The sequence below is a fragment of the Sinohyriopsis cumingii genome, chromosome 14, assembly GCF_028554795.1.
Source record: "Sinohyriopsis cumingii isolate HCF-2022 chromosome 14, ASM2855479v2, whole genome shotgun sequence".
Lineage (NCBI taxonomy): Eukaryota > Metazoa > Mollusca > Bivalvia > Unionida > Unionidae > Sinohyriopsis > Sinohyriopsis cumingii.
Window position 1 is genome coordinate 85,305,153 of NC_142974.1, and position 16,523 is coordinate 85,321,675.

The 16,523-nt window shown below is 34.0% G+C and overlaps 1 protein-coding gene across 3 annotated transcripts in view; it reads left to right on the forward strand.

Moving 5' to 3' along the window:
- Positions 1 to 827: 827 nt before the first annotated feature.
- The window catches only part of LOC149784288 (uncharacterized), a 96,582-nt gene continuing 80,886 nt past the window's right edge, over positions 828 to 16,523 (forward strand). For all 3 annotated transcript variants that reach the window (XR_016413838.1, XM_089932304.1, XM_089932305.1), the window contains exons 1-6: positions 828 to 926; positions 1,755 to 2,256; positions 4,336 to 4,383; positions 4,840 to 4,872; positions 6,657 to 6,680; positions 9,718 to 9,750. Coding sequence is in view for 2 of the 3 variants with exons in the window: in XM_089932304.1 (XP_089788430.1) it covers positions 1,956 to 2,256; positions 4,336 to 4,383; positions 4,840 to 4,872; positions 6,657 to 6,680; positions 9,718 to 9,750 (439 nt within the window). In the remaining variant the exon portion in view is untranslated. The remainder of the gene's footprint in view (positions 927 to 1,754; positions 2,257 to 4,335; positions 4,384 to 4,839; positions 4,873 to 6,656; positions 6,681 to 9,717; positions 9,751 to 16,523) is intronic.

A 16,523-nucleotide genomic window follows, 5' to 3' on the forward strand; every position in this document is an offset into this window, starting at 1 on the left:
CCTAGTTATCACTGGCGACAGTACTCTCTCACTACACTAACATCTAGCCAAAATATGTAAGGTTTCATAAACTATATTTCGTTAATTGGCGCCAGTTCAATATACCTGCCTGAACTCACTAACTTATACATCCAGTCTAGAAACTTACGCCCCTGTCACGACACTCACTGTTAAGACGAAGTGATACGGACACTATTATTTTATTAGCAAGGCTCAGCAACGTGATACGAAAGGACCATATATCATAGATACAAGGAGGACAGGGTGATTTCATTCAAGAGTGCTCTTTAAGCTTTCCAACTTTGACAGCGAAAACCAGGGCTTAATAATATTTACTTCCTTAATTCTTGTTAGCGGTTTGTTTATGTAATTTCATAATTGTTTATTTTTGATAATATTGTCATTGTATATGTTTTATATGTTATTAATGCACTATATAATATTAAATTGTGCTTAGAGCTATTACAGATTGGGACCTTACTCAGGGCACATTATTATTACTACTACTATGTTCATTGAAAAGTTGTTCGTGCTTATAATATTTTTTAACAGTTAGCTAACTGTTAATCTTGTGCAATAAGACGTTCATATTTGAAAAGTATATAGTTTGATCCAAACGTTTGTTAACCAGTTGTTTAGAAGGAATTTAAATCAATCGATTGCGTTGAAACTAGTGTATACATAGCACAAAACGCAAGTATTAAAAAAAATTGCTGAGTATTATTTTTTTCTCAACATTAAGTGCTCTCAAAGGTCTGGTCAGGAAAAAACTGTTAACGTCATTAGTCGCTCAAGGTGATATTGAGTAATAAAACTGTCTCGTGCTTGTTAAATCGTTATTGCAGTTGCCTTCCTGTTCAGTTCGTCGTTGAGGAGTTATATGGGCTCTTCCATATCCATGATCTTCATTTGTAATAGGTTGCACAGTAAGTGATGCTAGTGTGTTCGTCTGTCTTTTACTGAGTTAGTGGTATATCGTTATTACAAGGAGATGCAAAAGTCTTTGCGTACTTTAGTTATTAAGATGTGGCATATTATATGTAATTGACCATGGTAATTGTATAATAACGCTTTGCATTTGAATTTGGTATGCCATCTTTAAATATTTGTTAGAACAATATCCTTCACAATGTGCGAATCGCATGTCTTCTAGTAGCATAATATGCATATTTCAAATTGATATTTCTTTAATTTTTCTAATGAAAAAAAGATAAATAGTGACAATATCAAGATTTTAAGGCGTTATATATAAGAGATGCATCCTAAAGTGCTATACATTCATTCTGCCAATAAATATAGGATAAATAGTAACGAATAAAAAACTGATGTACAGAAGATTTTTGATTCATGGGCAATTAAATACATGTTCATCCCTCCTGTAGGGCCCATTTCGAAGTTGGGTCAGAATGTAAGTGCCATTGACTAAGATTAAACAATTTTAGACAATCGTTTTTTTTGACAATTCAACAGGTCATTTCTATATTTTCATATAACCTCACTTTCGCTCTAGCTCGCTTAATTTAATTAACGTATTATGCTTTTGGTAAAGAGCTCTGATTAATTGTCAAACTTGTTTATTACATGAGATTGTGTTATTGTTTTATTTTGTTTCCGTAGGCACTCAAAATAGTGCTAGATGTTGATTGAAAAAGTTTTATATCCAATCATTCGCGTTAGATACGTATGTGTAATCACAATTGCCCCAACACTGATACACCCTGCTTAATTACATTTAAATTTCTGATCTGTTACAGGTTATTGCTGTCTCAGACATGAAGAAGTGCAACTTTTTTTCTGACCAACCTTTAATTTATATATATTTCTCAAAGAAACAAATAAAAAAAATAAATAGCTAAAAAATACGAAGTTTTGATTTCATTGATCCTAAGGTATTCAACTCAAATTGTGATACATAAAGGACTCAGACGCTTGCGATTCTAAAACCTTCATAAGAAATGAAAGATACTGAAGCACTACGCCTTCTTGATAAAGAAATTAAGAACGTGAAGGCATTACTGGATCCTCCATCGGACTCTGGTGATTTAAAACGCCTAGACGCATATATACAAAAGACAACGTCTGCTGTTACCAGTGCTGCAGCTACAGTTCAGGATGTCAGCAAGTATGGGGGAGCAATTATGGAGAAACTGGACACGCTTCGGTTGGAATTAGAGAGGACTACCATTAAACTTCAAGAACATGTGAAGAAAGTGCTGAGTAATCTACAAACAATGAGTACAATAGGCGAACAACAAGGTATATATATATATATATATATATATATATATATATATATATATATATATATATATGAAATGCATAAATCCATATATTAACCTGTTCCATAACATATGTTGTGTCCCTTGACTTATTTATCCTATGTTAAGCATGATTTAACGTTCTTTCAGGTGAATAATCTATTTGGTAATTGTGTCAGAAAAGTCTGTGAATGAACCATGTGACCTTGAAAATTTAGTGTCATCTTACTCAAGACGTATTTTCGAGACAGAGCGCTGCATACCCAGTAACTATTAGTTAAAGTTCTAGTAATAACAAAAAACCCAAACAAATTTGATTTAAATTTTTTCGATATTAATGAATTACTTTATTTTCATTTAAAAAACCATTCATGTATCGCCGTAACTTGGATTGTACCTAAAAGGTTTGATAAACGACGAATGGTAATAATATATACACATAATGGTAATTTTGTAAATCTGGAGTTGCAATCATACTGATTAAATTAATCTAATGCTAGTTGTATTCACCTAGAATGACACATACTCCTTAAATTGCATTCATCTGCGAGAGGGAGAGAGAAAGAGCTAGAGAGACAGTTGTGTAAATAAGCGTTTGCTGCAGTAAAGCGTACTCAGCTTTGTTTTTTATTTAAAAATAGTATGAAGCAATTCAGACAATTTGTTTATTTTATTAAGAAAGGAAACAAAGAGTATGCAAGTAGCAAAATGGAAATCGTGAAGAGTCAATATTGCGCGTGTGACATAGCTAAATTTAATATTCATAAAATAAACTGTGAGCATCTGTTAAAATTAAAGTTCATCATGAATATTGTGGAAATGAGTTTTGCTGCTACTATATAATGTAAGGATGAATTAATTGTAATGTTTCCACAAATATAGTGCATACACATACATGCATACATACATACACACAAACACACACACATACATACATACATACATACATACATACATGGGTTGATTTTTAATAATGATGAAATATAGTAGGACTTCACACTTATACTTCGCCTTACCCATGTTTTTCTCAACCTTTCATCTATAGGATTTTGCGGAGAATTCTAATTTAACGTAAGGAAGTTTTCTGCGTTAGTTGGAACAGACATTACAATAACGTCACTTGTTCTCTGTCGAATCGATGGAACCATAATGTGTATTGCTCACCGGAAATAACGATTGTAAATTCGTTTTATGATTGCAATTCACCAAAGGCATCTTCAAGGGAGCCTATTTTCGGGAGGGGGAAAGAAAGGGAAAGAGGGGGAAAAAGATAGTGAAAAAGAAGGAGTGTGAAAGTTGAAAATTCGCGAAATAATTCCATAGTATCTGTGACAACCTGCAAGATTTATTCTGTTGAATACTTAGTTACATCCATGCCAGTGCAGAATTTTTCGCATCTAAGTTCATTCCTATCCAGCGAAAATCGGAGGCATCGTACCGAACATATGGTGATGTCATACCTAAAGGTAAGTGTTTTCGTAGCCATCCAGTGGATGTTTATTCCTTGGAAATACACCTCTTTGGGGAAGTGAGTGTTGATGCCTATATCAGTTGCTGCAGATGAAAATGGTTGATATGCCGAGACCGAAACGTTGCTATGTAATCTTGCGCACCCTTATGTATTAATTTTTTTTATTTTATTTAGTTTTTGATTTATAAATTTATTAGGTATTTATTTTTTAAACGGGAATAATGCAGCTTATTTTGAAAGGAGTTGAACAAATAACTCTTATTTTTAAATTGCTATATTTGTCAGCGGTCTTCAACTCTATAACAATCTATCTATGTCATCGATCATCTATATGTAGGTTCTCAGCTTGTAGTTTTCTTCTATTTAAGCACTTTGTATATTATCTCTTCTGCTCGTGGATTGATAGAGGAAAGTGGTACTAACCAGATGCAAAGGAAGTCTTAAAACATTGTACTAACTGTATTGGACTTTCATTCCCCTCTTTTTCTTAAACAAGGTTATTTACTTCTTCTTTATAAGCCATTTATGCTCATAACATTATATTCGTAACTGAATTATATGAGTTGGCTTTGTGGAATTAAGTTTTGAACCACTTCTCTTGATTAGGGTCACATTCATCCGTGAAACAGATGAAAAGTGCTGGATACAACGTAGGTATGTATGACCCTTTTGAAATGCATTTATTACTTAAGACCAAAGTTAAATACGGGTGAAAGGCGGAAGTATATATAAAGATGAAGTCGAACAGAAAACATAACGTATAGTTTAAAGCGCATGAAAATTTTTCCCCAGAACCTAAACCTAAACATTGTTTAACCTGCGAGGATTTTATACTGGTAACTAGAAAAAAAAACAGCAATTTTGAAACATTTAAATCACGTACTATGTTGCTCGAAATCTGAACATTCAACACATTGAAAAATCCAAATACCTTTGCTACTTTCACCATTTCAGTATACTCGCAACGTTGTTTCATGTACATGTTTCAAAAGGTATACTTTGCATAAATGTTTACATAATTAAACGCATCGCATTTCAGTAAAAGTTAGCTACTATTTATCGCCAAAAAGTCCATAATCTGAAACAGTTACTAAAATGTTACTTTTTCAGTAACACCGATGAAAGGATCAAGCGTTTCTTTAGGTAAGTATAATTCCATTAAAGAATTAGATATCATGTTTTCATTTATGACCAAGTCTTTATCAGTAAATAACACGGGATGAAGATGTCGACAAACCGAAACAAAACTGGTGGTTGAACATTCGAGACAAATTGGAGGAAAATAATGCAAACTGGGATGATCGTATGCTAATAACACAAAATATAACTCTCGCAACATGCTGGTCACTGTTTCAATATTATATGTAAATACCAGAAAGACACATCGTTGATAGTATCACATGGAACGCGGCCGTGATTTAAGTCTACCTTTCGCAATTACTGACACCAACATGATTTTTGCCAGATAGACATAATAGCAACTCCCTTATTGAACAGTATAAACGAGATCATTAATATGATCAATTCATCCTAAAGAACGCTAATTAAACTCCATATTGATCTAATCCAAAATCTCTTATCAAAATAGTACATATACTACATTAAGTTCAATAATTTGCTACGAAATTTAAACCAAAGTATCTTTTTGGCACAAGTATACAACACTATAATACAAAATTGGAGTCACAGAGCGTTAGCTAAATTAAGTAATGATTTTCTTGCTACTGACCCTAATCCAACTACACTCATATAATTGTATCATTTGTGTTTGTATGTGGCCTTGAAGAAGGACATCGCTTATGTCATATTACTACGCGTTGTAAACATTTTAGTTTATGATGATAACCAGAAGTTTCTTTCTCCAGTATACAAATCAGTGTGCATTTCAATGAGACGGTTCTAAATGATCAGATGATGGTTTGCAAAACCTTTTTGTAATCATATATAATGTTAAGAGCCGAACATTTGTGAGGTATAAATTATTAAATAGTACATCTGAGTCACAGTGTAAAACTATGTTGCGCAAGCACACATCAATGATTACATTGGATCTGATATGACACATTTTCAATGAAGCATCCTATCAAAGGTCGTGCGTATTTATGCAGATTTAAACAGCATATTAAACTTTCTCAAAAAAAGTCCTAATGAAGGTTTTTGTAACTATTAATCTACATATAATTAGTTGCTGTTTTCGTTGTTGACCTCCTTTACGTTCCTCAAGTGTTAAATCGACAATTAGGTGAGTAGTTATAGATGACTGCATTTGTAAGGGAAAGTATGAACAATATTTATCCAAATAATACTGCACGACCTTTGGGAGTGAGGTATTATTCCGACAAAACGAGTTCATATTTTTCCATACAAATGCAGAAATCTTATTATGTACTCATTTTGTTATTCTACCTGTGTTACACTTGCTCAAACACAATCTTAATAAAGGATTCTGGAATTGTTAATCTTCCATTCATCCAGTTGTTTTGTCTGTTAACCTATATTCCAGGCATGAGTTGTCAAAAGGACAGTTCGTTCAGCGATACACTTTATTATATTGAGCACTTGCTTAAGGAATTCTCTACATTTCAAGCATGAAAATGTTACTATGTCATTTAGACTGTTTTAAACACATGTTTCACAAGGTAATGTCGTTTTATTTTACTGAATATGTTTAACATTTGCAACATATCTTATCTGGTGTCTTAATATTGTTTTATCGGAACACAGGCTTGGAAATTGTTCTTCATAATTGTTTTATTGAACACTGCTTCTTCACTTTTTTAAGACCATTTGAAATAATGCTTTGAGAAATTAATCATCGATTTCTTTCAATTTTGAATTTAAATGACGCACGATGAGTCGAATCTCATACATAACATTTTTAGGGCATATCTGGACGCTGACAGTAGAAAAAAAGTTTTCTTTTTCAGGAGCATGGAAACAAAAATCAAGCGGTATGTATCATCTTAAAGAAATAAAATTAAAAATTATCAGCAAATGCTGTAGAGATTCACAAGATAGAGACAGAACAAAAACAATAATAAGTTTTAAAAAAATACAAACTGTCAGTGATATACTACTTCTTCTATTTTAACTGTTCACTCCATATTTGCTTTAAAATATGATTATCTTCCTTTGCCATTACAAAGAACAATTCTTTAAATAATTTCCTTTAAATGTTGTGACGTTCTCACGTATTCGGGTGGGTTCTCCCAATATAATTTAATTAAATTAAATTGAAAGTTCCACCCTGGCTCGTTAGGTTAGAAAGTTAAATTAGTGATGATGTAGATTTACAGCTCTGAGCCCCCAGTCAGCAATGCCGACGGTTAAATTATAGAGAACACGAAGATGAAATTCAATCAATAACAATTTAATAAATGTGATAATTTAAAACGATAACTTCCAATCACTCGTCTTTCCCTCGACCAAGTGACAGCCTAATTCATCCCGTGATTTACATTGTGAGTTCGATTTTCCCCCTGTCCTTGCATCTACTCATCTATTTCTTCCCGCTGATTCTTCCTTCTTTCCGTTCCTCTAACTCCTCCTTTGTCTGTTTCCCTCTCTACTATCTCCTCCTCCAATTCCGCTCCCAGACTTCAACTTCACCTTTCTTCTCCTTCCCTCCTTTCCTCCGTCTCTCTATCTGAGACTACGGGACCAAACTTTAACTGGTCTGTCCCTCAAAGCTTCCTGTGAAAAACCACAAGGCGTTAACAAATGTTTTATCGAACCTCACCTCACACTATAACGACAATTAACCATCACATAGCTGTCACTGTTTCGGCCACGCATGCATACACATCGAAATTCCCACACACTTCTTGCAGGGTAAACAATGGAGTAATAACACAGTATCAGCGAATTGTTATACCGACATCAATACATTGCGTCACGTCAGTATATACACATATATATTTAATCTCATCGTACTACAATCTGACAAAATCAGACGCATGTCAGTACATTACAAATATTCAACAATGGCAAAATCTATAATCATATGAACATATGTGTTAGTCTACTATAAAATACCCACATAGTAAATTACAATATTAACTCCTACGACGGCTGGCAAGCTATATAATTCTTTATAAATATCAACTCATTTCTTCAAAATATGCAAACATATTAACAAAACAAAGTAATTCTTCGTACTACGATTCTAGTAATAATAAAGTATACATACGACCCACAATTAAAATGCAGTCGCATTCCACAAAGACCGAACAAATATCTACTGACCTTTGAAGCTTTCTGTACTTAGAATTTCCCGCTCTAAGATTTTCCCGCCAATAACGAATGGCTATTCGGAGTTACGCTAACCTCTTCTCTGGGTAATTTCTCTCAGCGAACTAACTTTTGCCGGAAAACGCAGGGATATCATTCTACCCAAATCAAGGTCTCCCCCCATCTCGATTCTGATTGGGTGGCGCTGTGCCCCTGTCCAATCGTCTTAGCGGCCAGTTCAACCTGTCTGTATGTTTGCAGGGGAAAGAAGTTAGGACACTCCCTCTTCTTCAGGCAATTTCTTTTGATCTTGGAAACATTTCGACACCTAGGTGATAATTGGCTGTCTGTGACTTCGCAACTCCGATGTCCGGTTCTTCTATTCTAGCCACAACAATCTTACGTAACGGATTAGTGCTAGCCTTCGGCAATGTTCGACATCAAACAATGACCCGTCAGAATTACCTTGATTATACATGTTTCAAACTGGGCTACTCTGGGTCGGGGTAAACATGACAAATGTTATTTCTTGCGTATCTTCTGAATTTTGCCTGACATTAGCTGACATATTTATACCCTACAACTACGCCAACTGCAATCCGTCGCCAGTCCCTTATGAACACTTGCAGAAAACGTCGACTCTCGGTATATTTGATGCAAAAACAACTTGTCATCGACGCATGTGGGCTGGTGACACTTATTGGATGCGTGTGGATCTCATATATAAAAGACAAATATATTGCAATGCACATAGCAATTGTACAAGAAATAAGACCTGTGAACCTGTTGGCATTGTTCTTGTTATCCGAATTTTATTGCAAGGTAGTGGTAGAGATGGCTATTTTATTTATGCGAGACGCGTGTGGACTGTATTGCGCACGTTTCATTCATCAGAAGAAGAGTGGTCGTTCCGGTTTTGCGTTTTAATCAGTAATATATCCAGGACGATTTTGTGCACCAGCCACTGCAATCCCGATGTTGCTGATACCGAGGTCTGTTTTTCTCAAATCCATGTCAAAGGCCGATTCTAACGCTAAGTCAACTCTAGATAACATGCAGATCAAGTAGTGATCATGAGCACATTAAAATGTTTGTTAAGTGTGTATTTTACGCCAGACAGGAATTTCCACTGCACAAAAATTGCTACTCATATCCGGTAGATGATGGTCTTTGTCTAATTATATGCGTTCAATGCGGCCGAAATATACTTCGAAGTTGAGTCATTAAAGATTTGAATGTACGTGTAACAAAATCTGACCAATCCAAGACAGAACTTCACCACAAAATGCGGACAGCATTCCTAGCAGTTGGATGATGGCATTCGTCGTCATTATCTGTCGTGAAAAGCTGGTCTAGATTGAGACCAAAGAGATTTTGCATGGTGAAGTCAACCGATTTGTTCCTATTATTAATCATATGCGATTTGGTTTTTGCAAATATATGACATTGTTTTTGTAGAACGAGCCAGCTTAATACAAGATTCTCCAACTTGAATGAGAGAATTTATTATTGATATTGTTACAATTTAGTTTAAACTTGTCCCCTTCCTGTCAATGGACAATTTTTTTCATTTGCTTTGAATACTTGTATCCCTTTTTTAAATTTTATTATGACATTCTTTGGACAATAAATTAAACCAGGTCAATTTTAGAAATCGCATGAACTTTAGCGATTCTTTAATGAAACGTACGTTCCGATAAGTATGCATCAAATGCAGAATTATAATTGTTTTAACAAATCAATATATTTTCATTTCAGGCAGTCAGAAGAAAGGTGCAATCGATAATTCAAGTAAGTAGTATGCCTTGATACTTTCTAAAATAAAGCAACACCTTTCACTCATTCATACTGGGTAATAACAAATGGAGAGACAAACATATATATATATATATATATATATATATATATATATATATATATATATATATATATATATATATATATATATATATATATACACGTTTTAGGTGCGTTGTGGGCAGTCATCCCGAAAGTGGGTTTACGGGAAGGACATGATATAGTTTACATTTCAAATCAAAATACATATACATAGGTTGTATTTCTTACATAGTAATTATGTATATGTTGAAAATAAGTATATACACTTATGTTATAGTCCTATTCATGTTTTCGGTTCGTGGGCAGATATATAAATTTCATGGGCAGTTTTGACCTTTAGGTTGAAGATGACAAAGTAACTGCCCAAAAATACGTTCACGAAGAACAAACATATAGCATTCTGCCCGCGAATACGGCCCCGGGAACAATATATAGCGTACTGCCCACGAATACGTTCACAAGTAACAAATATATAGCATGACTTTCCGGTGTGCGCGCGCAAAATGGTTGTCAAGACACGACGATAAACATTAATCTATTAAAGCATCCTTTGCAATGACCAGCGTACATATAGCGGACGTGAGGTTCGTTTTTCACAGCTTGTTTGAAATAAATGGATGATTATATATCCAGTGTAACAACTTGTCTTGACAGCTTATGGATGCTAATGTTTGACATTTATTGTGAAGATGATTGTTCACTGCTTGTTGATGAATTCGTAGCTTCTGTTAATCGATGTTATAGCTTAATTTAACTGTCATACACTGATATGTTTAAGTCTGCTTGCACAGTTAACTATGCAGAGTTATGGAAATATAACAAATTGGTTTTAATAACTTTCAGAGTTTGTTTTACTATTAATCAATATTTGTTTCAAGTACTATAAAGGTTGTGATAGGTTGGGTGGCTTAGATTACAAATCAGGCCCTTCTCACTTGGGGGGTGGGGGGTGGGTACTGCCCATTATGAATATTACTGGTCCTAGATGTCCAACCTGATATTTATGACATATAGGTTCAACATCTTACTGCCAGCAGAAATGGTGTTCTGTAGTATTTTTCCCAGTCAATAGTTTATGGATATATTATGTCATGTACTATGCTTGTTTAATTCTCTCATCTCAGTTCTGACGTTACCATTGAATGCTATAATGTTCCCAGACATCCGGTATTCTTGGTTATTAAAATTATATATATACACAGATAACTGAAGGTGAGTTCTCATTATTCCCTAACAATTGTAATTAGTGGGGCTGTAGCAATTGATGGTCTGAGAATTCAAGTTAACTGGTTCAAAACTTGGGTAAACAACAAACTGTTTTCTTCCTTTGACAGGCATCATAAAGTTTTGCATCTTTGTCACTCTGATGACTGTGGTACACAAGTTACAGACTTTGCCTTAGAATGAGCCTGATTTTTGATACTTGTTACTGAATGGGGTGGGGTAGGGAAGTAACAAAATTATTAAAGGTGGAATGTATGCAAACCATGCTGGAAATAGATATGTGCCAGCAACTGCAACATGTAAGCTTCAATCAATTTGGAAACTATAAGCTTTATCCTGTAAATATTAACAGTTCACACCCTGTATAAAAGATGATTTTGTGTTTGATTAACTGGAACTGTTAATTTATTATGTTAAGGAATTTATTGTTTTAACCCTAGTAAATGTAATATAATTAGGTCAAAAGTTCCAGTTTGTTTATTGTTTCCAGAGTTGATTATTGTAACTGGAAGAACCTGTTTCTAAGTGTTAAATGAAATGAAAGAGATATTGTTTACTCAAGTGATATAAAATAAAAGTTTAAAATGAACTGAAAGAAATATTGTTTATTCAAGTGATACAAAATAAATGTAAAAGTGTATATTCATTAAGAAGTGTATTGTCAATTGCAAATAAATGAAGATTTATCTTATTTTGTTCTTTACTTGTGTACAAAATTATACCTGGATTGGGCAATAATTACTTGGACTCCATTTGGAAAAGAAAAATCTATATGTTCTAAATACCTAATGTTCATATCATAATGCTCTTTTAATGGATGATTATGCTTTTCAGCTGACGTTACCATATTGCCAAGTGAACTAATAGTATGGCCTTCGGTGTGGCCCACTAATCACATTTGTAAATGAATTATGCATACAATAGAGAAATAGCTCTTAAAATATCTTAGGAGTTGAACAATGTGTGTACACAAATAAACATAAAGCAAATCTTTGAACTTGTATGCCACACATGCAAGTGAATTGGTGGTTTTCATATGTAACTTGTGTACTCTTATGGCTTTTGTCTATATTACTTTTAGCCATTTCTATTCACACACCAGAACACAACCTTTTTTGTCTGATTCAGGTACTAATGCAAAACTTATTTCAGCTGTAACTGAAGTATACAGAATTTTTCCTGATACTGAGGCCTCCTGTGTAGACAGTATAGCTGTAAGTCATCAAATCAAATGGAAGACAACAGTGTGCAGTTGAAGAAAATGATATATACCCAGTACCATTTAGAGTTATCTTAAAGAAAAGTCACAATGCACACTGATACAAGTAGTTTTAGAAAATGCATTTGTTCCACATACATTTTAACTTAACCCAAAAGTTCAGTCTCTTGCCTAAAATTCAATCAGATGTATGCATTTATTCCATAAAACACAAAGATATAATGAACCAAATCATTTTCATTATTGAGTTAGGTAGTAGGCTATGTTAAAGAGTGCAATCACTTTATCGATTTTTTTTTTCCATTACATTTTTATTTATTATAAAATGACATTTCTTAGTGGAGTGCTAGCAACTGTAACTTGAGGAATATTTTGTACATGCTGGCCTAAGTGTCCTGAATATACTGTGCTACATTTTGCTTTATTAGGTATAATACTATCATGAGACTTGCTTGATTAAATCCTGAATTTGTCAGTTACACTTACAAGTCCACTGGTAGAATTTAAAATCTGTGACAGTTTGGGAACTTTTTTTGCAGTAACTGCAAATCACTTTGCCTTCACAGTCAATGAATTCAAGCCATTGATAATTGTCAAACCATTGTGACTGAAAATGTGATTGTCTCTTAGTTGTGTCCTATTTGATAATTTTGCTGCCACAGAGTCTGGATTGTGTCTCTGAAGAAATAGTTCATCTAGACTCTGTTGCAGTATTACATTTTATATGTTCAATTTAATGAATTTTCTTTCTTTGAATCATTCTTATGTCATAACTTGCGAAAATAGTTTAGTTAACAATTTTTATTCAAACAGAAAAGATAACCTCACTTGACAAATCATCCTACTAAAGTGATCATGGCATACACTTTTATCTTTGAAATTCAAATATTGCCCACTCGTTAATTAACATAACTAATATTGCACATTGAAGGTGATCATATGTATCATCAGTTTTAAAAAAATAAAGACATAATACTATCATTTAATCACTGCATACAGGAAACAGACACTTGTGTCTGTAAAATGCCTTTCATTGGATTACTTTGGTTTATTAAAACCAAACAGCGATCCACTCAGGATTTTCTAGGGTAGATACAGAGAATATATTATGGTCATTCAGAACGCTATCAATACATCAGACCAGATTGTTTTTATTATTATTTAGGCAAAATAACTTAGTAAGTCAGATGGCAAACATGAGGATGGTGATAGGTTATGTGGAATTTGCATTGAATCATCTGATCCCAGAAGATCTGATACAATGTCACTGGTTGTGGTAATCATCAAGTGCAGTTGCACGGCACCATAAGACTTATCAAGATACCATAAGCTAGAAAGATGAAGAAAAAGAAAAACGATGACCCAAAGACAAATCCTGCAAACTGTGTGCAAAAACGATTCCACAGATTATAGATGAAAACTTTACTATATTTAGCTTCAAGATATTAATAAATTCGGATTACTTCCTCCAGTCTGCTACAGTAATTCATGCCCATTGCACTCATAAATTGATTATAGTCCTTGCAGTATTTTGTATGGGCCACAATATTTTAATTGATGCAACTGATGCTCCATTCTTCAGTTCAGTGTTGATTCAAACATAGCAATGTCCCTTTGGGATGTGTGCATAAATAAAGAATGCCTGTTCCTTCATTACCACACTTGTTGAATTTATCGTGTCTCTCTGAAAACTGTACCATGTGAGAAAGAATTTTATAAAGAAACTGGACATAAGTATTGCTAGACATATACTCAGACCTGAGACTTCATAAAAGACTGCTTACTTGTGAGGCATTATTAGTGCTAGGGTTTGAGGTAATAACTTGCTATATGTTTGGTAAGGCAAAATAAGGGGCCTTATGACTTAAATTGAAACTGTGAAAAAACAAAAGGTTCAAATGCAATAAACTTTTGTTTTTCCTCATTTGTTATATTACAGTGCCATGAAAGGTCATTTCTTTTATCTTTTTAATCCCTTGCCAATTTTAAGTCATCATCACTAACCAAGTCTCTAAATCAATTCTTGGCATATTTAGCTAAAATGGTGTCTACTGTTCCATTATATCATTGATTGTTTAGCTTGCTTGTATGGAGCTTAACACCATTTTTCAGGACATCATAGACTTTACATGGCAGCCAACATATTTATTGGAAGAAATCAACACACATAACGCTACTGGCAAACTTTCCCATATACACACATTGGTTGGACTAGAGAGAGTTGATTAGTGATGTGTATGCCTAGACCATTCTATAATCCAGGGCCCCATGATTGAATACAGCTTAAAGAAATTAACCCTAATTCAATTTCCTTGTTGCATTTAAATCATAACACCCACCATGCAAAGTGACACGTCTCAAGATTTTCAAATTTGTATATGTTTTGCAACTTTTAATTCTGAGTTGATGCATGTGGATGTGGAAATTCAGTTACTGAATACTTAGCTACTTATATAAGGAGCTCTCACACTGGTAAAAGCATGCAGTTGGGATTTTATTTGCAAGAGGGCAATTAATTGTTCAAAATACTGTTTTAGCTAACTACATATGCGAAGGGTTGATGTATAAAAAAGAGGATCAAGAAATCCTAGCTAGTAAAGATAATTGTATCCAACTTGATAGAAAGTCAGAAGGCCTTTTAATTTTGTACAGCAGTTTCATTAAGGAACCAACTATAATACCATTAGAAGTTTATGAGCAGCAAAAACCACATTTAGGACCAACTAGACATCAAAACCATATGCATAGTTCCATTTACGGCCAACCAGACATCAAATAGGTCATCTAGTGAAAGCACAATGTCAAAATGACCAGCCATCTAGGAGAAGTAGCAAGGAAGGGGTTTTCCAGATGCCCATTAAAACAGCCATATTGGAGGTTAGATTGGCACTATTTTCATTTACGTCCAACTAGACATAAGAAGTCTTTCACTGATATGACGATTCATTCAGGAGAAGTAGTTATAACAGGATTTTCAGGATGGCCACATTGGTGGCCTTATAGGATGTCTGTACAGCACCATAATTCTCATTCAGGACCTGCTAGACATCAACATAAGTATTTTGTACACATGTTGACACGCTGACACAATTATCCATTCAGAAGTAGCGATAAAAAGTTTCTTAATATGGCTACTGTGGCAACCACATTGTATGTGTGAGTGGCACCATCTTGTTTTTTCTTCCAGATATTTTCACACAAATATCATATTTAAAGATAACATGAATTCATACAAGATCTTGTCGGTTTATTTCATAACAGATTTTTCCCTCATATTAATATAATCTTTTGAAAACATTTATACATTATAGTTCTAGAAATTTTTCATGCTCTCAGAAACTATTAAAATCACAGCAGAAAGTGTTATGTTATATCTTTATTCAGCACTGAAAAATATTTATGAACTCTTCAAGTTTTTTCCCCTATATTAACTTAATTTAATGAAGATGTTCAGACTATAACCTTTCCATTGGATTTATTTTTTCAAACATGGCGTAAAAAGTATGTTATAGTAACCAAGTTTTACATTGCCTTCACCATCGCAGAAATCTCTATAATCAATTTCCTAGTAAAGAAAAGCCAAGAAAATAAATGGACAGTTAATATTCACTTCAGGATCACAGACCTGAGGCAAATATGTCATTGTTAAATCAAACATTTTTATTGTGTTTCCTTAGACCTAAATATATATATATACTTGCTGTTACTCTAAACGAAGGCTGGTGATCCAGTTGATAACCTTTTGGGGGTTTTAAGGATGTCTTTAAAATTAAGGCCTTAAAAATGTTGAGATCTTATATTAAAAATGACAATTTGAGCCTTGCAGATTCATGTCCACAGGTGCCCAAATTAAAAATAAAAAGGGGGGGGGGTGCAAGGGGCAAGCTTGTTGGTGTGTTATAAAATAACTGACTTAACATCGGTGTGCTGACAGGTAATGTGTAATTAAATCACTGTTGTAATATTAATAATGAGCGAGTCTGCACAAAGGAATTTCATACAGCTAAACTAACTCAACAACTAGAGGCAATTAAGAAATATATCCACATTCGTGATTCTGTCAAATGGCAGATACAACAGCATCAGGAAGCTCAAGTGGCATTTACAGAAGGTAAAGAGCCGCTATACTTGTTATCTTTTTAGGGATGTGCTTGGATTTTGCCCTCAAGCTGGAGCAGTCATAGGATATATAATAAATCGCCACGGTCGGAATTTATCCCCAAGCTGGGGTAATCGATGGGTAAAGTCTTATCCACAGTCGGGGATTTATTCAAGCTTCAGG